The following is a 24,116-nucleotide window of genomic DNA, read 5'->3' on the forward strand; positions in this document are numbered from 1 at the left end:
CCCACCCTTTGCAACTATAACAGCTTCAACTCTTCTGGAAAGGCTATCCACAAGGTTTAGGAGTGTGTCTATGGGAATGTCTGACCATTCTTCCAGAAGCGCATTTGTGAGGTCAGGCACTGATGTTGGACGAGAAGGCCTGGCATGCACTCTAATTCATCCTAAAGGTGTTCTACAGGGTTGAGGTCAGGACTCTGTGCAGGCCAGTTAAGTTCCTCCACCCCAAACCCGCTCATCCATGTCTTTATGGACCTTGCTTTGTGCACTGGTCTAGACATGTGCATGACGAAAAAAATTGTTTCCTTAATCTAGTTATTTGGTTTTGTTAAATTCGGTTGATTCGTTGTTAAATCTAAATTAATATTCGGAAACATTCAAATTGATACATTTCAAATCAGTCAAAACAAAAATTTTATATATTTTTTTCGTTTCGAATGCGGAAAAGTGAACAAACAAAAGAAAAATCTTCACCAAATGATTACAATGACTCCTTAAATCACCTTTGGATTAACAAAAACAGCATTGTTCTGAAATGTACACTAAACACACACAGTCTTTGATTTCAGAAATATCTTTACAGTTCGAATTTGAATGAAATTCAACGTAAAATTTGATAAAAATTTTGGAAGTTGGGACGAAGTTAGTTTTGTTATTTGGAGCATTCAGTAAACTTTGTTTATTCTGTAATTCGGGTACGCGGATATATCCGAATCGCAGGATAATGAAAAATTTGTCTGAATACTAATTCGGAACAAAAGGAACTGCACATGTCTACACTGGTCCAAATCATTTGGTGAAGGGGCGATTATGGTTTGGGGTTGGTTTTCAGGGGTTGGGGATGGCCCCTTCCTGTTCCAACATGACTGTGCACCAGTGCCCAAAGCAAGGTCCATAAAGACACGGAAGAGCAACTGGCCTGCTCAGAGTCCTGACCTCAACACCTTTAGGATGAATTAGAATGGAGACTGCGAGCCAGGCCTTCTCATCCAACATCAGTGCCTGACCTCACAAATGCGCTTCTGGAAGAATGGTCAAACATTCCCATAGACACACTCCTAAATCTTGTAGAAGGCCTTCCCAGAAGAGTTGAAGCTGTTGATAGCTGCAAGAGGTGGGCCAACTCAATATTGAACCCTACGGACAAAGACTGGGATGCCATTAAAGTTCAGTGAATCTTTTTTATTTTAGAGAGTGCAGTTATAGCGTTTAATTTTTGTAGGGTGCATATTTAGGTTTTTTATTTATTTATTTGTATTTTTGCTTTTTTTTTTCTATACTTGATCGCTGTTTGGGCACCTTTGCTTTGAAATTTTTGTTTTACTTATTATAGGTATCCCTAGAATGCTGATAATCTAAGCAGGGCTTTACATGCATGGTACATGCAGATCAGTCTCTACCCAGGGAACTTACAATCTAAATATCCGTACACACAATCAGAAAATCGTTCGATAATTGCATCGTTTGTACACAGCTTTCGAGAGCCGATCATGACAGTTCATCTGATATTATCCAAAACTGTACGAGAATTTTCGTACCTTTTATTTTCGATATGAGACTAGCATGAAAAAAACAAAAAACTGAAAAACAAAAACAAAACGGAAGCTTATTCTTCCGATAATTTGTGTTTATGAGGCAAAAGGTTCCCAACTTATCTACAAGGACCATTTAGCTTACTGGTTGGTCTTTATAGCCTGGGAAGAAGCCCAACCTACTGCACCCTAAAAAACAACCTTCACCTTGAACTTCAATTCACTCTTCCAAAATGTTGAAGTGGTGATGAAATCTCCAGATTGTCCCCAGGATGAGCTTTCACTTATGGCATGGTGGCTTGGTGGTTAGCTCTTCTGTCTTGTACCACTAGGGCAGGGGTCTCCAAACTTTCTAAGCAAAGGGCCAGTTTACTGTCCTTCAGACTTTAGGAGGACCAGAACTAGGGCCGGCAGCAGTAGAAAATGTCCTGGTGTCCAGTGGGAGTAAACCATGCCCTATCTTTGGTGTCAGTGAGAGGAATAGTGCCCTATTGTTCAAAGAATCTCACACGTTAGTATGGGACGTGATTAGCTGTCATCATACTATATTAAGATAGGGGAACTTTGATTTGGTAGCTCGCAAGACCTTTAATATTTTCAGAGTGCCCCATTTTTGGTGTCAATGGAAAGAATTCTGCCCCATCGTTGGTGTCAGTGGGAGGAATAGTGGACCCTTTTGATAGTGTTCCACTGTTGGTGTTAGCGAGAGGAATTATGCTCCATTGTTGGTTTCAGTCAATGGAATAGTGCCCCAAGGGCCGGATAAAGGCAAACAAAGGGCCACATCTGGCCCCTGGGTCGCAGTTTGGAGACCCCTGCACTAGGGCATTGGTTCTAATCCTGGTAGGTCTATAGCAGCCTTTCTCAATCTTTTTACCCAGAGGAACCCTTAAATTAAAATCCATGGAACCCCCGCTAAGATTAGTCTATTAGTGGTCATTAGAAAAATGCCCCTTACATTGGTGGCCAGTGGGAAGAAAGTCCACTTACAGTGGTGGTTAGAGTGCACACTTACAGACAGCTTTAAAGATCAGTGGTGTCATGCTACTGGCTCTGCCAAGTGGTGATGAACCTGTATCTATGAAGGCATCCTTACACGGGAGGTCAATTATCTACAGCTCAAGGAACCCCTAGCAACTTGTTGAGGAACCCTAGGGTTTCATGGAACCCTGTTTGAGAATACCTGGTCTATAGCCTGCATGGAGTTTCAATGTTCTCCCTATGCTTGATGAGGATGCTGGTGGCCAAATGCATGTTGTTTTTTATGATGTGTTCCCTTTAAATAACCCAGACACTAAAGAGGTGATTTGTACGAATGTTCATGGGTTTATATTTAGTGCCGTGGTGATGGACCTGGATCTATGAAGGCATCCTCACATGGGAGGTCAATTATCTACAGCTCAAGGAACCCCTAGAAACTTGTTGAGGAACCCTGTTTGAGAATACCTGGTATATAGCCTGCATGGAGTTTCAGGGTTCTCCCTATGCTTGATGAGGATGCTGGTGGCCAAATGCATGTTGTTTTTTTATGATGTGTTCCCTTTAAATAACCCAGACACTAAAGAGATGATTTGTACAAATGTTCATGGGTTTATATTTAGTGTCGCTTAATTACTGTAGTCAGCCAACACACAGCCCTATGACTACTCCATGTCTGATAAGCATACTTCCCTGAATTAACAGCAAACATTCTATTTTTTTTTTTTAGGAATTCAATCAAATTAATGACAGTCTGTGCCTCAGTGGCCCAAATGAACAGTTCACTTCAGCCCCGGAAGATTTGGCTGCTCAATGACAGGCCATATTTTTTGCGATACAGCACTGCGTCGCTTTAACCAACAAATGCACGATTGTGCGACGTTGTACCCAAACAAAATTCCTTTTTTTCCCACAAATAGAGCTTTCTTTTGGTGGTATTTGATCATCTCTGCGGTTTTTATTTTTTGCGATATAAACAAAAGAAGAGCGACAATTTTTAAAAAAAAAAAACAATATCTTTTACTTTTTTGCTATAATAAATAGCCCACATTTTTGTTCAAAAAAAATATTTTTTTCCTCAGTTTATGCCAATATGTATTCTTCCACATATTTTTGGTAAAAAATAAATAAAAAAACCAATAATCATATATTGATTGGTTTGTGCAAAAGTTATAGCATTTACAAAATAGGGGATAGATTTATGGCATTTTTATTAATAGTTTTTTTCCTAGTAATGGCAGCGATTTGCAGTTTTTATTGGGACTGCGATATTGCGGCAGACATATTGGACACTTTTGACAAATTTTTGAGATTATTGACAAATTATACAGCGATCAGTGCTATAAAAATGCACTGATTACTGTATAAATGTCACTGGCAGGGAAGGGGTTAATACCAGGGGGCGATCAAGGTGTGTTCTAACTGTAGGGGGGATGAGACTGACTAGGAGAAGATAGATTGTGTTCATACTTAGTATGAACGCACAATCTCTCTCCTCTCCGATGAGAGAACCGGGATTTGCGATCGCGTGTACCCAGCGGTCATTGCGCCCGCCGGGCACTTGCATCAGCTCTGGTGAAACGCTGTGGGTGCACGCGCGAGCCTATGGTGGCAAAAGGTGTAGCGATGTAAGGTAATGTCTTTTATCCCAAACGTGCCATTATGACCATCGGCTGGTCGGCAACCAGGTAAAGACAGCCAGATATATTCCAAGTGCATCATAAATCGTGCAAAGTCTTATGCCACGTACACACGATTGGAATTCTCGTCGGAAGAAGCTCTGATGATTTTCCCTCAAGCTCAAGCTGTCTTGCCTACACACGGTCACACCAAATTCCGATCGTTTAGAACGCGGTGACATACAACACGTACGACGGGACTAGAAAAAAGGAAGTTCAATAGCCAGTAGCCAATAGCTTCTGTCTTGTAGTTGAATCTGAGCATGCGTGATTTTTGGCACGTTGGAATTGCATACACACGATCGGAATTTCCGATAGAAAGTTTTTCCATCTGGAAAATTGAGAACATGCTATCAATTTTTGGCTGGCAGAAATTCGGACAGCTAAATTCCAATGGAGCATACACACGGTCGCATTTTCCGATGAAAAGCTCTCATCTGTCTTTTTCTGGTCGGAATTCCAATCATGTTTACACGGCATTACAGTTTGCTTTCTTTAGAAAGCAGCCACAGCCCAGGTAAAAAAGCCTGTCTCCTGCCAGCACGCTGCAGAAAAGGACAGTTGCTGTCTGTGGGAGAGCAGTGGTCTCTCTGCAGAGGCCCCAACATGTCCCTGAGTCAGACCTAGAGCTCTCCAAGATGCCCCCTGCTGAGTCAGAACTGGAGCTTGCCAATCAGCATGGGATTTACTAAATCTCATACCCCATGCTGATTGGGGAGCTCAAGTTCTGGCTCAGCAGGGGGCATTTTGGACATTAGCGGAAAGGCCAATTCTTCCATTCAGAGAGCAAGGGTCCTTTCTCCTGCCTTAAGACCCCTTTAAAAAGCCACAGGGAGGGGATAAACTGAAACTTAAATTGGGCATTGGGGACAAGGGGTCACCCTTACAGGCTTACAAAGCAAGTAGGAGCATGGGAAAAAGTACTATATGTCTCTTGGGGGAGAGAACACTGAAAAGTAATTGAAGTGAGAGTTATTCGTGGGTCACTCCATATGGCAGTGCTGGGTCAGCCTGGACTTTGGGAAAGTTCCAGAGAACCATCCGTCTCTGCGGCAAGCTGAATGGGTTGGACCGGGGTGAGGTCGGCAAAAGTGGCTAGCCACGGCTTTGAGGGGGACAGCCAGCTCCGTGCCAAGCTGACCAGGGTTAGTTCAGAAAGAAAGTAGCAGGCTGGAATGCTGAAAGGTCGACTTGGACTTTGGGAAATTCCTGGGGAACTGTCCAGTCTCAAAAATGTCAGTGGTCTCAAAGTAGATTAGGTGCAGCAAAGGACAATATACAGTATACAATAGTCTTCATTCACTTTTTTTTTACCCCAGAGGAACCCTAAAAATAGTTTTCAGGTCTCGAGGGAACCCCTGCTAAAACCAATTCTTTGCGGGTCAGTGGGAAAAAATGTTCCTTACATTGTTGGTCAGCAGGGAAGAATGTTCCTTACATTGGTGGTCAGTGGGAAGAATGTTCCTTACATTGGTGGTCAGTGGGAAGAATGTTCCTTACGTTGGCAATCAGTGGGCAGAATGTTCTTTACATTAGTGGTCATTGAGAAGAATGTTCCTTACATTGAAATCCAGTAATAGTCAGAATACCACCCTAACAGACAGCTAAAAAGACCATTGTATTCATGCAGCTGGGTCTGCCATGTGGTGTTGTTCCCAAAACTATGAAGGTACCATTAGATAGGTGGTAAGTCAGTCACAGCTCAAGAAACCTCTAGCGACCTCTGGGGGAACCCTAAGATTCCATGATTCCCGGGCTTCCACAGAAGCCTGGTTGAGAATGGCTTATTCAGAAAGAAGCACTACATTCCCACCAGTGTCCCCCTCACATCAGGGTCTCTGTTACAATAGGGTCCCTATCAGAGTCAACACCAGAGTCTCCCTTACATCAGGCTCCCCATCAGAGTCCCCCTCCCGTTAGGGTCCCTATCAGAGTCCTCCTTACATCAGGGTCCCCACAAGAATCCCCCTTACATCAGGGTCTTCATCAGAGACCCTGATGCATCGGGATCTACACCAGAGTCCCCATCAAAGCCCCCTTTCATTAGAATCCCCGGTTACATAGGGGGAGACCATAGGCAGCTTATGTGCCCCATCAGAGTCCCCCTTATATCAAGGTTCCTACCAGAGTCTTCCTCATATCAAGGTCTCCATCGCAGTCCCTGTTGCATCAGGGTCCTCATCAGAGTCCCCAACAAAGCCCCCCTCACATCAGGGTCCCCACCAAAATCCTCCTCACATCAGGGTCTAAACCAGAGTCCCAATCACATCAGGGTCCCCATCAGAGTCCCCCTTACATCAGGGTGACCACCAGAGTCCCCCTCACATCAGATTCCCCATCAGAGTCCTCCTTACATCAGGGTACACACCAGTGTCCCCCCTCCCACATCAGTGTGCCTGTCAGTGTCCCCCTCACATTGGTGTCCCCATCAGAGACTCTCTTACATCAGGGTCTCTGCCCAAGTCCCTGTTGCATTAGTATCCCCATCAGAGTCCCCCTTACATCATGGTCCCCACGAGAGTCCCCCTCACATCAGGTTTTTATTTGAGTCCCTGTTTCTTCATGATACCAATCAGCGTCCCCCTTACATGAGTGTCCCCATCAGAGTCCCCCTTACATGAGGGTCCCCATCAGAGTCCCCCTTACATGAGTGTTCCCATCAGAGTCCCCCTTACATGAGTGTTCCCATCAGAGTCCCCCTTACATAAGGGTTTCCATCAGAGTTCCCCTTACACAAGGGTCCCCGTCAGTGTCCTCCTCACATCAGGGTCCCCACCAGAGTCCCCCCTTACATCAGGGTCTCTGCCAGAGTCCCTGTTGCCTCAGCGTCCCCTTCATAGTCTCCCTTACCCCAGGGTCCCCACGAGAGTCCTCCTCACATAAGGGTCTCCATCAGAGTCCATGTTACATCAGGGTCCCCAACAAAGCCCCTTACATCAGGGTTCCCACCAGAGTCCCCCTTACATCAGGGTCTCCAAAGTCCCCCTGATATCAGGGTGTCCCACCAGAGTCCTCCTCACTTCAGGATCCCCATTAGTGTTCCCCTTACATCAGGGTCTCCATCAGAGTCTCAGCTGCATCAGAGTCCATATCAGAGTCCCCCAATTATATCAGGGTCCCCATCAAAGTACCCCTTTCATCAGATCCCCCGGTTACATAGGGGGAGACCATAGGTAGCTTATGTGCAATCTGTGCACCCTAAAGCCCCGTACACACGATCAGAAAATGGTACAAAAAAACAGCACTATCAAATTGATTGTACAATAATCCAATTGTTAGTACACAGCTTTCTTCTGAAATTATCCAAAGGGACAAACACAGCATTTTTTCTTGTACGCTACCAGATCTTAACGATTTTCATTTAATCAGTACAGTTTTTGTCCGAAAATACAATACAACACATTACATAACTTTCGTATTTTTATTCTGTCATATGAGAATTTTCTTACTTTAGTAACCTCTTCATTTTTGAAATGAGACTAACATGCAAAAAAAATTTAAAATAAAAGTATGATCATTCCTCCAATAATCTCATTGTGTGTACTAGGCTTAAGGATAAGCCTCTATTCCAAGCTGCAGGCTAGATAAAATATTTTTATTGGCCAGGAATATTCAGCCAGCCATAGTTGGAGACCCTTCTAATGCAACAAATAAAATAATCAAGTTTATCGCATAATGGATACTCCAAGAGCCTGCTCACGCCACATTGGATGCTATTAGAATTACAGCCACTTCTAATAAAAAAAAACTGATGTTCTGTCACACACGGAAAGGTGGAGTCCTTCCTTAATCCACAGTAAGGTCCTCGCAAACATAATGCTTAGAGCTTCCAAACCCAAGAAGCAAAAAATAAGCCTGGCGGGGTACGAACCTTGCCTCCTTCCTGAATCCACGATCCCAGGTCCTTGCTAGGCGCCTTCTGCTGGGGGGTCATCTTCCTTCTACGCCCCCGCTGTTCCAACCATGACACCTTCACATCCAGGGGACACGGGTGGGAGAAGTCCAAGGCTGGAGGTCCTGGAGAAGAACCTCTCTAGGTCATGGAGGGAGAAGTCCCAGGCTGGAGGTCCTGGATAACAAGAACCTCTCTAGGTCATGGAGGGAGAAGTCCCAGGCTGGAGGTCCTGGATAAGAAGAACCTCTCTAGGTCACGGAGGGAGAAGTCCCAGGCTGGAGGTCCTGGATAAGAAGAACCTCTCTAGGTCATGGCTGGATGCAGGAATGGCAGGCACTTCTGAGAGTTAACATTTACTTCTGTCTGCTTGTTCCCCTAAGCTGAGGGAATGCAGGGAGAGTGCTCCACCTCGCAGGCTGACTAAATAAGGACATTCATATAGTAGGCAGAGCTGCTCCTGTCTTCTCACAGCAACAACTTCTCTCAGCTGGAAACAGACAGCAGGCTACAAATACCACAATCACACCCTCCACCAGCTGGGTAGCACAGCACCAGCTCTGTCTATGGCACTCACTGCATATAGGGGGCCCCTGACATTAAGGGCCACATATAATATCCAGTGAATAGAATGCTAGAGACTGCAGACATACTACAGGAGATGTTACAGACTGCAGACATTTCACAGCAGACTGCAGACATGGTAGAGGAGATGGTCAGAGACTGCAGACATGTTACAGGAGATGGTCAGAGACTGCAGACGTGTTAAAGGAGATGGTCAGAGACTGTGGGCATGTTACAAGAGATGGTCAGAATGCAGGAATGGCAGGAAGACTGCAGTAATTTCACAGGTGATGGTCAGAGACTGCAGACATGGTAGAGGAGATGATCTGAGACTGCAGACATGTTAAAGGACATGGTCAGAGAGTGCAGACATTTCACAGGAGATGGTCAGAGACTGCAGACATTTCACAGAAGATGGTCAAAGACTGCAGACATATTACAGGAGATGGCCAGGGACTGCAGACATTTCACAGGAGATGGTCAGAGACTGCAGACACGATACAAGAGATGGTCAGAGACTGTGCAGACATGGTAGAGGAGGTGATCAGAGCCTGCAGAAATGGTACAGGAGATGGTCAGAGACTGCAGACATGTTACAGGAGATGGGCAGAGACTGTAGATGTGTTACAGGAACTGGTCAGAGACTGTGGGCATGTTACAAGAGATGGTCAGAGACTGCAGTAATTTCACAGGAGATGGTCAGAGACTGCAGACATGGTAGAGGAGATGGTCAGAGACTGCAGACGTGTTAAAGGAGATGGTCAGAGACTGCAGACATTTCACAGGAGATGGTCAGAGACTGCAGACGTGTCACAGGAGATGGTCAGAGACTATTCAGACACGGTAGAGGAGATGGTCAGAGCCTGCAGAAATGTTACAGGAGATGGTCAGAGACTGCAGACATGTTACAGGAGATAGTCAGAGACTGTGGGCATGTTACAAGAGATGGTCAGAGACTGCAGTCATTTCACAGGAGATGGTCAGAGACTGCAGGCATGGTAGAGAGATGCAGTTAAGGGGAAAACACTGCGCTACAATTTAGTATAAGTGGAAAAAGGCCTCAACAGCCAAAAACAGCAGCCAACACCGAAAACAAACAAAGTTCAACAAACAAAATAATAAAAACAGTGTAGCGCTTCACTAATAGATGTGGTCAGCATAAATTATATAAATAAAGACAAAGATAATATGAATATGAATGCCTAAAGAAAAGTCCAACATTGGCCGCACATTCCACTATGTAGCAGGCCCGAGGGTGGCCGAACCGTCACAGAGGGGGGAAATTGGACTAGGCGGGTGTATTCATACGAGTCTGCTTGACTGTAACATCAGAGAGAAATGGATAAAATACTTCTTACCGACTTAGTTGGACTCATACAGTCATATGACAGTTGAGTCTAGAAGGCTTTAGGTCACAGTTTGGGACCAAGGAGTACAAAGAGGAAGGTCTGTTGAGCTGATGGATGAGCTCCAAACGATTGTAGGCCCTGTGATGGATCCTTTCAAATGGAACGTCAAGGTTGTATGTAGTCCAGCTCAGACGTAGCCCGTTGTACTGATGCTCCAATCTCACCCAAATAGGGAGGGAGACGTTGTGGAGGTTTAAGCCAGAGAAACAGAAAAAAGGAAAGAAGAAAAAAGGCTCCACATGGTGCAGGTCAGGCGGTATAAAAAAGGTTGATTTATTGAAGTCAAAAAATAATTAATGACTTAGTGATCACATAGAAAGTCTAAAATAAAGATTAAAAACAATGTAGGGTGCCAACAGCTCGCCCAACGCGTTTCGACATATGTGTCTTCTACAGGGGCCCTGCACCATGTGGAGCCTTTTTTCTTCTTTCCTTTTTTCTGTTTCTCTGGCTGAGATTTGGGTGAGATTGGAGCATCAGTACAACGGGCTACGTCTGAGCTGGACTACATACAACCTTGACGTTCCATTTGAAAGGATCCATCACAGGGCCTACAATCGTTTGGAGCTCATCCATCAGCTCAACAGACCTTCCTCTTTGTACTCCTTGGTCCCAAACTGTGACCTAAAGCTTTCTAGACTCAACTGTCATATGACTGTATGAGTCCAACTAAGTCGGTAAGAAGTATTTTATCCATTTCTCTCTGATGTTACAGTCAAGCAGACTCGTATGAATACACCCGCCTAGTCCAATTTCCCCCCTCTGTGACGGTTCGGCCACCCTCGGGCCTGCTACATAGTGGAATGTGCGGCCAATGTTGGACTTTTCTTTAGGCATTCATATTCATATTATCTTTGTCTTTATTTATATAATTTATGCTGACCACATCTATTAGTGAAGCGCTACACTGTTTTTATTATTTTGATGGTAGAGAGATGGTCAGAGACTACAGATATGTTACAGGAGATGGTCAGAGACTGCAGTCATTTCACAGGAGATGGTCAGAGACTGCAGGCATGGTAGAGAGATGGTCAGAGACTACAGATATGTTACAGGAGATGGTCAGAGACTGTAGACATTGCACAGGAGATGGTCAGAGACTGCAGACATTTCACAGGAGATGGTCAGAAACCGCAGACACAGTGGAGGACATGGTCAGAGACTGCAGACACAGTAGAGGAGATGGTCAGAGAGTGCAGACACGATACAAGAGATGATCAGAGACTGCAGGCATGTTACAGGAGATGATCAGAGACTGCAGGCATGTTACAGGAGATGATCACAGACTGCAGGCATGTTACAGGAGATGATCACAGACTGCAGACACAGTAGAGGAGATGGTCAGAGAGTGCAAAGTACCTGCACCCCCCTCCCCCCTGAACGGTGCCAATTGTGGCGCCGGAGGGGGGGAGGGTTCCAATGAGCAGAAGCTCCACTTTAGGGTGGACCTCTGCTTTAAAGGCGATGGTCACATTACAGGAAATGACTAGAGACAATTGACACATTGCAGGAGGTTGCCAGAAACTGCAGGCATACTATAGGAAATGGTCAAAGCATAACTCCCAACATTTTGAGATGAGAATGAGAGACATCTACTAACAAACGTATGTAGGCATAGGACACGCTCCCTGCCACACCTCCTTAAAGGAGAATTAACCAAAAAAAAAGATTAATTAAATGCACAAGGACTTTTTTTTTTACCACTCCTATTCCTTTATATTGGCTTTTAAAATGTACAAATGCAGCAATTTAGAAATCGGATGAAAGGTTTAGCACCGGGAAACACTTTTTGAAAGATAAAAAGTGCATTTTACATACAACTCTATAGATCAGACCAAGATGAAGGACAAATGAGGAGGAATGAGGGACAGATGGGAGCTATGGTCAAAGACTGAAGATATGCTACAGGGGATCACCAGAGACTGCAGACAAGTTATATGAGACGCTTAGAAACTGCAGATATGTTGCAGGAGATGGTCAGAGACTGCACACATACTATAGAGCATGATCAGAAACTGTAGACATGGTCAGGGACGTTTTAAAGTACATTGTAAGTTGCTGCAGACATGTTACAGGAGATGGTCAGAGACTGCAGACACGATACGAGAAATGGCCAGATACTGCAGACATTGTATAGGAGTTGTTGTGGACTGGGGACGCGCTTCCGGAGACAGTCATATCCTGGAGACACATTACATGAGACTGCTAGAAATTTCTGCTCTTAGGTCCCATTCACACTAAAGCAATGTAAAGCACATTAACACTTCCGCACTCCACCCCAGATTTACGCTGTATTCTGCGGGTCTCGTTATCTAAGCAATGTGTGGTCTCTTGTTGCATCAAAGAATTACAGGAGCTCCTTTGAGGCAGAAAAAGTGTTTTTTTGGCTTCATAGACTTTAATCGGAGTGGCTGAAAAAAGCGTAAAAACCCCCCCCAAAAAAAAAAAAACAGGATGTACCATTAATTTTTCAAACTTAACCACTTCCCTACCCGCCCATAGACATATGACATCTGTCTCCTTCCCTAGTCAGTCCCCTCCTCCCCCACAGTTAGAATCACTCCCATTTTTATAGCACTGATCGCTGTATAAATGCCAATGGTCTCAAAATAGTGTCAAAAGTGTCCGATGTGTTTGCTGCAATGTCGCCTGTCACGATAAAAATCGCCACTATTACTAGTAAAAAAATTTAAAAAAGGGCCATAAATCTATCCCCTATTTTTTAGGCACTATAACGTTTGCGCAAACTAATCAATATATGCTTATTGCGATTTTTTTACCAAAAATACGTAGAATACATATCGGCCTAAATTGAAGACATTTTTTTTTAAAATGTGGGATATTTATTATAGCAAAAAGTCAAAATAAAAAAAAAGGAAAAACTAATGGTACATCCTGTTTTTTTTTTTTTTGTTTTTTTTACGCTTTTTTCAGCCACTCCAATTAAAGGGATTAACTGTGTTACCTAGGGAGTGATTCTAACTGTGAGGGGAGGGGACTGACTAGGGGAGGAGACCGATCAGGGTGTTCATACTTAGTATGAACACATGATCTGTCTCCTCTCCCCTGACAGGATGTGGATCTGACACAGACATCCATAGATGGGAACTCCCATGCTGGATGGGCGTCTAGGGTTGCCACTTTTTCCTCAAGCCAAACCCGAACACTTTAGCGGCGCATGGCAAATTTTTTTGTGGTATGCACTATAGGATTTTACTGAAACTACTGGTACCATCCAATGCCCTACCGACACCGTCCTCTGCTCTACCGACACTGTCCTCTGCCCTACCGACACCGTCCTCTGCCCTGGTGACATCGTCCACCTCCCTCCCCACAGACTCCCCTTCCTTATATTGGTCCCCCCCCTCAATTAGATCAGGGAACCCACCCATTAGTGTCCCCTGCCCCAAAAGACCCCCATTGGACTGCCTTACCGAGAGCCGCTTCGAGCCAGGAAGTGTGGGAGCTGGAGTTTGGGGGTGGAGCTCCTCTACTGTAGTGCTGTTTTCCTTCTTTCCATTGTGTGGGGAGCCTTGGGGAGAAGTGTGCCGGCAAAACACAGGATTTAGGACACATGTGAAATTGTGCATTCACTCACTAGGCTGCTGTTAGCAATTATTGGGCCCCCATCCCCTGAGGAGGGAAAGAGGTGGGGGGAGGGAGGCGAGAAAGGGGAAGGTAAGAGGAGGAGGTGAGAGAGAGGCGGTGGTAGGGGGTGAGAGAGGGGAGGGGGGGTTAGTGAAAGGGCGTGAGAGTGGGGGTGAGAGGGATGGGGATAAGAGAGAGGGGGTGGGGGTGAGAGGATGGGGATGAGAAGGTGGAGGTGCAAGAGGGGGGATTAGAGAAAAAAATGGTGGGTGCGAGAGATGGGGTGAGCGAGAGGCAGAGAGAGAGGGGGTGAGCGAGAGAGAGGGAGAGAGAAGGGGGGTGAGCGAGAGAGAGAGGGTGTTGAGCGAGAGAGAGAGAGAGAGGGTGTTGAGCGAGAGAGAGAGAGTTTGTTGAGAGAGAGAGAGAGGGTGTTGAGCGAGAGAGAGAGAGGGGGGTGAGCGAGAGAGAGAGAGGGAGTGGGCGAGAGAGAGAGAGGGGTGGGCGAGAGAGAGAGAGAGGGAGGTGGGTGAGAGAGAGGGGGTGGGCGAGAGAGAGAGGGGGGTGGGCGAGAGAGAGAGAGGGGGTGGACGAGAGAGAGAAAGAGAGGGGGGTGGGCGAGAGAGAGAGGGGGTGGGCGAGAGAGAGGGGGTGAGCGAGAGAGAGGGGGTGAGCGAGAGAGAGAGGGGGTGAGTGAGAGAGAGAGATGGGGGTGAGCAAGAGAGAGAGAGATAGGGGTGAGTGAGAGAGAGAGATGGGGGGTGAGCGAGAGGGGGTGAGCGAGGAAGGGGAGCTGACACAGAGGAGGTGGAGCTTTCACAGAGGAGGGGGAGCTGACACAGAGGAGGAGGGGGTGACAAAGGAGGGGGTGACAGAGGAGGGGGAGTGACACGGGAGGGGGTGACACAGAGGAGGGAGGAGTCACACCGAGGAAGGAGGGGGGTCACATAGTGGAAGGAGTGGGGGTCACACAGAGGAAGGAGTGGGGGTCACACAGAGGAAGGAGGGGGTCACACAGAGGAGAAGGGGGGTCACACAGAGGAGGGGGGTCACATAGAGGAGGAAGGGGGGACACAGAGAAGGAGGGGGGACACAGAGGAGGAGAGGGGACACAGAGGAGGAGGGCGTCACACAGAGGAGATGGGGGGTCACACAGAGGAGATGGGGTGCACACAGAGGATATGGGGGGTCATACAGAGGAGGAGGGGGGTCACACAGAGGAGATGGGGGGTCACACAGAGGAGGAGGGGGTCACACAGAGGAGATGGGGGGCACACAGAGGAGCTGACAGAGCAGATGAGACCTCAGGAAACATATCGTGAGGCAGGACTCCGGGAGGAAGCAGGCACGATGATCAAATCCACAGTGCAGCCCCACCCCCGCCTCCACACCTGACCAGCACCAGCTCCGCAGGGCCATTCACAGACCCCCATGTCTGCCGCCCGGCCTGCCCCGCCCATGGCCCGTTCGGCCAATCGCAGGGCTCCTGCTGGCTCAGAGCGCAGTGCACCTGTGTCATAGTGATAGCGGGCACGGAATCATGCGCACAGCCCCTCTAGATGTTGCGGCCGGGGACAGAGATCTGGCGGCCATAGGTCCGTGGAATGTGTGCCCGGGTTTCCAGCAGGCGGAAACCCGGGCACATGTGTCAAGATCCAGACTGTCCGGGTGAAAACCGGACAGGTGGCAACCCTACGGGCGTCATATGACATCCTCGGTTTCCTGGTGATATAGGGGGCGCACGTGCATTGCGTCACGAGGAGCCGATGCGAGTGCCCAGTATCCGCAATTGCTCGTTACAGAGCAGGACCGTGGATCTGTGTCAGATCCACACCCTGTCAGGGGAGAGGAGACAGATCAAGTGTTCATACTAAGTATGAATACCGATCGGTCTCCTCCCCTAGTCAGTCCCCTCCCCCCCCACAATTAAAATCACTCCCTAGGTAACACAGTTAACCCCTTTAATTGGAGTGGCTGAAAAAAGCGCAAAAAATAACCAAAAAACAAACAAAAACTGGATGCACCATTAATTTTTCATACTTAACCACTTACTTACCCGCCCATAGTCATATGACGTCCGCAGATGGGATCTCACATCCTGGACGGGCATGATATGATGTCCTCAGTTTCCTGGCAGTATAGGGGGTGCACACGCACCACGTTACCGAGGAGTGGATGCGCGTGCCTGGTGGCCGCGATGCCCGCCGGGCACTTGTAATCGCTCGTTATAGAGCAGGACCATGGATCTGTGTCAGATCCACATCCTGTCAGGGGAGAGGAGACCGATTGTGTGTTCATACTAAGTATGAACACCGATTGGGCTCCTCCTCTAGTCAGTCCCCTCCTCCTACAGTTAGAATCACTCCCTAGGGAACACAGTTAACCCCTTGATCACCCCCTCTAGTGTTAACCCCTTCCCTGCCAGCGACATTTATACAGTAATCAGTGCATTTTTATAGCACTGATTGCTGTATAAATGCCAATGGTCTGAAAATAGTGTCAAAAGTGTCCGATGTGTTCGCTGCAATGTCGCCTGTCACGATAAAAATCACCGCCATTACTAGTAAAAGAAAATAATTTTAAAAATGCCATAAATCTATCCCCTATTTTGTAGGCGCTATAAATTTTGCGCAAACCAATCAATGTACGCTTATGATAAGAAATATGCAAAGAATTGCAGGTGATATCGATATTTGCCTTGTTCCTTATATGTAATTTGTGTAGCTAAAAAGGGCGCTGGCTTAATGTTTATGCAACTTTCTTAAGTCCTGACCAAGGCCTGGGGCAATACTTAAGAAACTAGCAGATGTTACATAATAGAAAACCTTGTAAAGACACTCTGGATTTTGCAATAAAGCTGACAATGCACCATGAGTCACCAGTGTGCCTTAGCCAATGGCAGGTTGCCAAATATTACTATAAAGTAGTTGCTTACAGGTTTATATGTGTGATTTTTCTGTGGACCTTCTGCTGAAAGGGTCCCTCATCCGTTTGTACTGTACATCTGTAATAAATCTGTCTTCTAATCAACATGACCGGAATTGACTGATCAGTAAGAGAATGGAATTTTACTGACATCATGGTCCTTTCGAGCCGGAAGCAAGGATTAGGTGGTGGATCGAACGGTTCCGTCCAAAATATGGGTCAGTATCAGACTCCCTCTCGCCGAGACCTAGGTCCTCCCATTCAAGTTAAGTGGTAAAAAGATGCTGGTCGGTTCCGGGACCACACCTAAGCTCTGCTACTGGATTTATTCAATCCAGTCCTCCGTCTGTGAAAGGTAAGACAGATCTTTTCTTTTCTCTTCTACTCAAGGTCATTTTTTTATTTTTTTTTATTTATTGAGTATGCCGGTGTTCTGCCGTATAATGTCTGGCCATCAAATAGTGTCCGGGCCGTACTGCGCATGCGCAGTACGGAGCAGACGAAGCTTCGGAAAATCTCCGAAGCTGAGCGGCAGAGGTGGTAGCCCCACCATCCAAGCGGACATAGGGTTGTGAATATTAGAGGGCCCCTCGCAGGCGAGTTTCGCTCGCCACGCTTCGGGCTCGGCCTCGCTGCACTCGGCTCTTTTTTATTCCTACTCTATGTCCACTTGGATAGTGGGGATAGAACCTGGACTCACGGCGCAGGCGCTGTTCATCCTCGGCAATTTTCGGAATCTGTGTTGCTGTGTACTGCGCACGCGCAGTACGCAGCGGACACTATCGGATGGAGGACGTTATGTGACAAGACACCGGCACTGTGGCTAGGTGACACAGGGGCCGAAGACAGAGGCACTTGGAGACGTTGCCTCTGGTAAATAGACGTAGCCCGCTGTCCGAGACAGATTACAAAAAATATAAGGTACCGGAAGATGATTGATAATTGTTGTGAATAGTGACTACAAGTATTCTGGATAGATTACAGAGAGTCACGGTGGCCATTTCAGGTTTTTGATGGTTGAGACAAAAGAGGAAGTGAATGTGCGAGTAGGCTAACTTTCTCAGCAACACTTCCCCCCCATAGATCGATTCTTTTTCTCTTTTTCTCTCGAGAGCAATATTTCCAGCACTGTTCCTTTTGCTGCATTTGTTAACACATGAGACTAACTCTCTTGGTCTTTCTTCCTCATGTTTAACCTTACTGCAGCGATTTTTTTTTTTAATTCTCTACTGAGTGTGGAGTGTCTTGATATTTTTGCTTTTCTTGTATTCTTATTGTTCATGATCCAAGGGTTGCTAGTCTGGTGGTTTACAAATTGATAAAAGGGCCGCTTAAATGCTAAGGGTAGGGAATTTGTTTGCTAAGGCAGAGATATATATATATATCTGTGTCCCTGCAGATTTGTGGTTAAAAAAAAATGGACTCACCCTCCCCCCCCCCACGGACTTCTAGTGCACTTCCCTTTTTTTGTTTTTTGGTGTGTGTGTGTGTGTGTGTGTGTGTGTGTGAGAGAGAGAGAGACATGGGGAATAGACTCTGCAAAGGTATTTCTTGTGCTGGTTTGTGTTGTTGCTGTGTACCAAATGTACCATTAGAAGGTGATAAGAAATGTATGCATGGTAAAAGTCCAAAGAATGTTAAATATTGCCGTAAGTGGGAAAAGGACTGTGGGTTTAATGGGAAACTAACAGTGAGGGGTTGTCAAGCTTTAGTAGATAGAATTAAAATGTTTGGACCAAAGGATCAGAAGCGATATGGACTTCAAGTACCGTATATACTCGAGTATAGGTCGATCCGAATATAAGCCGAGGCCCCTAATTTACCACAAAAAAAATGGGAAAACGTATTGACTCGTGTATAAGCCGAGGGTGAGACATGCCTGTCCATCCGTGTGTCCATCCCTGTGTGTCCATCCCTGTGTGTCCATCCCTGTGTCCAGCCTACCTGTGTCCTGTGCCTCTTTGTCCTTCTGCAGCCTGTGTCCTTCTGCAGCGATCTGCATGTAAAAACATGCCAGGATCGCCGCACCTCTTCTCCTCGTCTGTGAAAGACGGCGGCCATTCCACTGTTCAAAAGCTGCGCCTCCGTCTGTGATAGGCGGAACACTCAATTTCCCAGCAGTCAGTGTTCCGCCTATCACGGACATCCTCTCATCCTCGTCCGTAGTATGAGGATGAGCGGATGTCCGTGATAGGCGGACCACTGACTGCTGGGAAATTGAGTGTTCCGCCTATCACAAACAGGGAGGCGCGGCTTTTGAATAGTGGAATGGCCGCCGTCTGTCTGCACGACACGCTGATCGGGTAGACAGACGGCGGTGACTTGAGTATAAGCCGAGGGGGGCACTTTCAGCCTAAAAAAAGGGGCTGAAAATCTCGGCTTATACTCGAGTATATACGGTAACAGAGGAATGGTTGCAACAAGCGCAGAGAAGAGCAGAAAGTAAAGCTAAATCAAACCAAAGGAATAAATCCCAAATGCAGTTGCCTTTGGTTGATGAAGAAGATGATACTATGTGTATAGTGCAGCAACCACCGCCCTATCATGCCCCGCCCCCTCCACAACCAACATATCCCACCCTGCCGCAGGGGGCTGGAACTAACCCCTTCATCCTGCAGTCACACCCTCTTCCCCTTCAAGCCTCCACCCCTCAGAAGGGACCCAACCAGCCCCCATAGGAAGGCTTGGGTGTCTCCCCTATTGCACAAGCAGCCCATGACAGCCCTAGGTTAAACAGATCCATGATAGAGACATTAATGGACATTAATGGAAGCCATTGCTAAGGGGTGGGCACAGGCGGGGGAAGCCCGAAATCGAAGAGCTCCCACAAGATACCCTGGGGAGGACGAGGAGGAGAATATGTGCCCTCTGATTGAGGTCCCTAATCCAATGGCAGGCCAAAACATAAATGGACAAGTCCAGCCTCTTACTATGACCATATATCGGCCCTGGACTGAAAGTGATGTGCAAAAAGCCACCTAACATATTAAGCACCCCAAATTAGGTCCAGCAGAATTTGTGGAAAATATTCTAGGGCTACGAGATAGCTATAACTTAAATGGGGTGGAGGTAGAGCGGGCAATCAGACGTGTATTGGGGCCAGATTGGGCCTTAGTAAAAGGAGACTGGGAACCATGTGCAGTAGACCACCAAGGGAATAGGGGACTCCCTCTTGCTCCAAATCACGCAGATTCAAATGCGAGAGTAAATAATCTTCTAAAACAAATAACACCCTCCAGGAGGTCATATTTATCTCTCCAGAGAACAAACCAGTCCCGCCAAAGACTTTATTTAACCACTTGCTTACTGGGCACTTAAACCCCCCTCATGCCCAGACCAATTTTCAGCTTTCAGTGCTCTCACACTTTGAATGACAATTCATGCAACACTGTAACCAAATGATTTTTTGTCCTTTTCGTCATACCAATAGAGCTTTCTTTTGGTGGTATTTGATCACCTCTCGGTTTTTTCTTTTCTGCGCTATAAATGAAAAAAGACCGAAAATTTTGAAAAAAAATGAATTTTTCTTCGTTTCTGTGATAACATTTTGCAAATTAGCAATTTTTCTTCATAAATTTTGGCCACAATTTATACTACTACACATCTTTGGTAAAAATAACCCAAATTATTGCATATTATATGATCTGTGTGAAATTTATAGAGTCTACAAGCTATGGTGCAAATCATAAAGATTTGCAAAAAAAGATCACATCTGATGTACTAAGGCCTATCTCCATTCTTGAGACCCTAACAAGCCAGGAAAGTACAAATGCCCCCCAAATTACCCCTTTTTGGAAAGTAGACATTCCAATGTATTTAGTAAGAGGCATGGTGAGTTATTTTAAGTTGTCATTTTTTACCACAATTCTTTGCAAAATTAAGATTTTTTTTTTTTCACAAAATTTTCATTGTAATAGCTTATTTCTCCCACATGGAATGTGCATACCACAAATAACACCCCAAAATACATACTCCTACTCCTGAGTATAATGATACCACATGGGTGAGACTTTTACACAGCCTGACCACATACAGAGGCCTAATTTTGAAGTAGCACCTTCAGGCATTCTAGGAGCATAAATTACACATTTCATTTCTCAACCACCTATTACAGTTTTGAAGGCCCTGGAACACCAGGGCAATGGAAACGTCCAGAAAATGACCCCATTTTGGAAAGCTAGCACCCCAACGTATAATCTATGAGGCATAATGAGTCTTTTCAATGGTTAATTTTTTTCCAGAAGTTTTTGGAAAATGTGGAAAAAAATGAAAACGCTTTTTTTTTTTTTACACAAAGTTGTCCATTTAAAAGGTATTTCCAACACATAGTATTTACATAACAAAAATGGCACCCCAAAATACATTCTCCTACTCCTCCTGAGTATAACGATACCACATGTGTGAGACTTTTACACAGCCTGACCACATACAGAGGCCTAATTTTGAAGTAGCACCTTCAGACATTCTAGGAGCATAAATTGCACATTTCATTTCTCAACCACCTATTAGGCCGCGTACACACGGGCGGACTGTTCGCCCAACTTTGTTCGTCAAACAGTTTGAGCGGACAGTCCGCTCAAAATTAGCATGGACGGACTTGACCACACACGACGAACGAACAGTCCGCTGAAACTTGCGCGATGACGTGAACGGCACGTACGACGGGACGAAAAATACGACGTCCAATACACTGCAATGCAACCTTCGCCGTGTAAATCCTTTCTGAGCATGCACGGAACTTAGTTTGACGAACAAGCCTACACACGGGCGGACTGTCCGCTCAAACCAAGTTTCAGCGGACAGTTTTACAGAAATTCCGAAAAACTTTGTTCGTCAGACTGTCCGCTGAAACTGTCCGCTGAAGCCCACACACGAGCGGACTGTCTGCCGAAACACTGTTCAGCGGACAAAGTTGGGCGAACAGTCCGCCCGTGTGTACGCGGCCTTACAGTTTTGAAGGCCCTGAAACACCAGGGCAATGGAAACGTCCAGAAAACGACCCCATTTTGGAAAGCTAACACCCCAACGTATAATCTATGAGGCATAATGAGTCTTTTCAATGGTTCATTTTTTTCCCGAAGTTTTTGGAAAATGTGGAAAAAAATGAAAACGCATTTTTTTTTAACACAAAGTTGTCCGTTTATAAGATATTTCCAACGCATAGCATTTACATAGCAAAAATAACACCCCAAAATACATTCTACTACTCCTCCTGAGTATGGCAATACCACATGTGTGAGACGTTTACACAGCCTGGCCACATACAGAGGCGCAACATGCAAGGAACACAGTCGGCGTTCCAGGGACACATAGCCTGCACATACCAAGAATTACACCCCCAAATACATTATGCTGAGCAAAGGGTAAAGAAAAGATTACCTGTGGTTTTAGAAGCGCAGTTGTCCACAGGAGGATATCACTGGTCCAGGCAGCAGGCAGGGACTTGGTCAGCAACAGCGAACACAATTTTTCAGGCAGCAGGCAGGGATACTGTCCATATACAGTCCAGGGTCAGTGCAGAGATATTGTCAGCAGTGCCAAAAATATTGGTCCTGGTAGTAGGCAGGTCCATGTGGTGTGGTCAGTGCGGCATGACGGCAGTAAGTCCTACAGGAAGCAGACAGAAGTAGAGCCTCGTTCAGGACAGAATGGGGATAGGGGTAGAGGCTTCTCCCTCCCAAATCTCTTTGAAGCCTCCGAGTCTCCAGACCCTAATCTAGAAATAAGAAAACAAAGAAAAATGTTTTCTTCATCCAGAAAAACTATACTGGAGCCCCTCACATATGTGAGACCCCGTGTTGAATCCCACTAGTCCAGTTGCAGAATACAAGATCAGTCCAAGAGGCAGGCAAATATCGTGGTCAAACAGTCCAAGGTCAGTTCCAGATCAGGCAGAGGTATGTACAGAATCGTTAGGCAGAAACATGGTCGAATAACAGTCCAGTGTCAGTTCCAGATCAGGCAGAGGTATGTACAGAATCGTTAGGCAGAAGCATGGTCGAATAACAGTCCAGGGTCAGTTCCAGATCAGGCAACGGTATGTACAGAATCGGCAGGCATAAGAGTGGCCAAATAACAAGCCAGGGTCAGTTACAGAGCAGGCAGTGGCATAAGGGGTGTGAAGGTGTATGAAGGCAGAAACTGAGGATTATGTTTACCATACTTCACTAAAAATGTATTGAAGTATGGTAACGCCGAAAACAGTCGCCTATGCAGAGGCCTGGTTGGGAAGGACATTGTGCACAATAATAAGATGTGTCTCTTCTGACTCCTGCTCTGGTACACACCTTACATCTTTTTTGACGTCTTTGGCCTGTTGGTTTGGGAGGGATTTTATCGGGAAAGTGGCGCTCGGAGAGTCGACTAACAACATCTGATCGGATATTTTCTGGTGGGCCGTTTGGGAAAATAAGGGCAGTGAAAACTTCCTCCTGGTAGCCAAAGAAACGTTTGGGGTTTTGGGTGGAGTTGCGGTAGATGACATAGGAATTGTAAATGGCCAATTAAAAAAAAAATTGCTACTTTTTTGTACCAATGGTATGTCCGTCTTGTGGCAAGATATGGTTCCATCATTTGGTCGTTGAAGTCGACTCCCCCCATGAACAAATTGTATTCATAAATGCATTTTGTTTTTTTTACGGGGCCATTCCTTCTGGGGATTTCCACGAACGTATCATTGTGGATAGAAGACAACATATATACATCCCTTCTGTCCCTCCACTTCACTGCCAGAACCTCCTTGTTTCTCAGACTTGCGGTTTCTCCTTTTCGCAGCTTCTTATTCACAAGACTTTGAGGAAAGCCCTTCCGATTCCTTTTTACGGTGCCACATGCTGGCGTCTTCTTCCGGTGAAGGTTGTGGAACAGGGGCAGAAATGTGTAGAAGTTGTCTACATACAGGTGGAAGCCTTTATCCAATAGGGGGTATATGAGGTCCCAAACAACTTTCCCGCTGGATCCCAAGTAGTCTGGACAATTAGGGGGCTGCAGCTGGGTGTCCTTCCCTTCGTACACTATGAATGAATATGTGTACCCTGTGGCTCGGTCGCATAATTTGTAGATCTTCACTCCATAGCGGGCCCTTTTGCTGGGCATAAATTGCTTCATTTTAAGCCTACCACTAAATTTAATAAGGGACTCATCCACACATATGTGTTGGTCCGGGGTAAACAATTTGGGGAATGTTTGTGAAAAATTATGAAGTATTGGTCGAATTTTGTAAAGCCTGTCGTAATTTGGGTCATTTCGTGGAAGGCACTGGGTATTGTCGCTGAAATGTAAGAACCTCATGATCATCAGATACCTGGTTCTGGGCATTACCGCGGAGAAGAGCGGTGTGTGGTGGAGGGGGTGGGTTGACCAATAGATACGCAATTGATTTTTTTTGTTGAGTCCCATGTTAAATGTGAGGCCTAGAAAAACTCCTCCACCGTTAGGTCTCTCCATTCGTAGGGACGGGCATAATAAGATGTCGGATTTTTCAAAATAAATTGTTGTGCATACAGGTTGCACTGGGCCACAATTGACGACAACATATCCTCCGTAAAAATGAAAT

At 46.0% G+C, this 24,116-nt stretch overlaps 1 protein-coding gene and 1 long non-coding RNA gene across 3 annotated transcripts in view; one reads left to right on the forward strand and one right to left on the reverse strand.

The window, feature by feature from the left end:
- The window catches only part of LOC143958282 (rho GTPase-activating protein 20-like), a 161,437-nt gene extending 152,929 nt beyond the window's left edge, over positions 1-8,508 (reverse strand). Inside the window, exon 1 of the mRNA XM_077467806.1 lies at positions 8,058-8,508. Coding sequence (XP_077323932.1) covers positions 8,058-8,120 — 63 coding nt within the window. The 5' untranslated portion in view covers positions 8,121-8,508. The remainder of the gene's footprint in view (positions 1-8,057) is intronic.
- Positions 8,509-16,602: 8,094 nt separating this feature from the next.
- The window catches only part of LOC143958283 (uncharacterized), a 42,659-nt gene continuing 35,145 nt past the window's right edge, over positions 16,603-24,116 (forward strand). Inside the window, exon 1 of one of the 2 annotated variants that reach the window (XR_013270116.1) lies at positions 16,603-16,916. This is a non-coding gene — a long non-coding RNA (uncharacterized LOC143958283). Of the gene's footprint in view, positions 16,917-18,082; positions 18,106-24,116 lie in introns of those variants that run through there. The other variant, XR_013270117.1, reaches the window with a different exon arrangement.

Source organism: Lithobates pipiens, unplaced genomic scaffold (genome assembly GCF_037356315.1).
Source record: "Lithobates pipiens isolate NorthernLeopardFrog02 unplaced genomic scaffold, aLitPip1_a1.2 Scaffold_60, whole genome shotgun sequence".
NCBI classification, from domain to species: domain Eukaryota; kingdom Metazoa; phylum Chordata; class Amphibia; order Anura; family Ranidae; genus Lithobates; species Lithobates pipiens.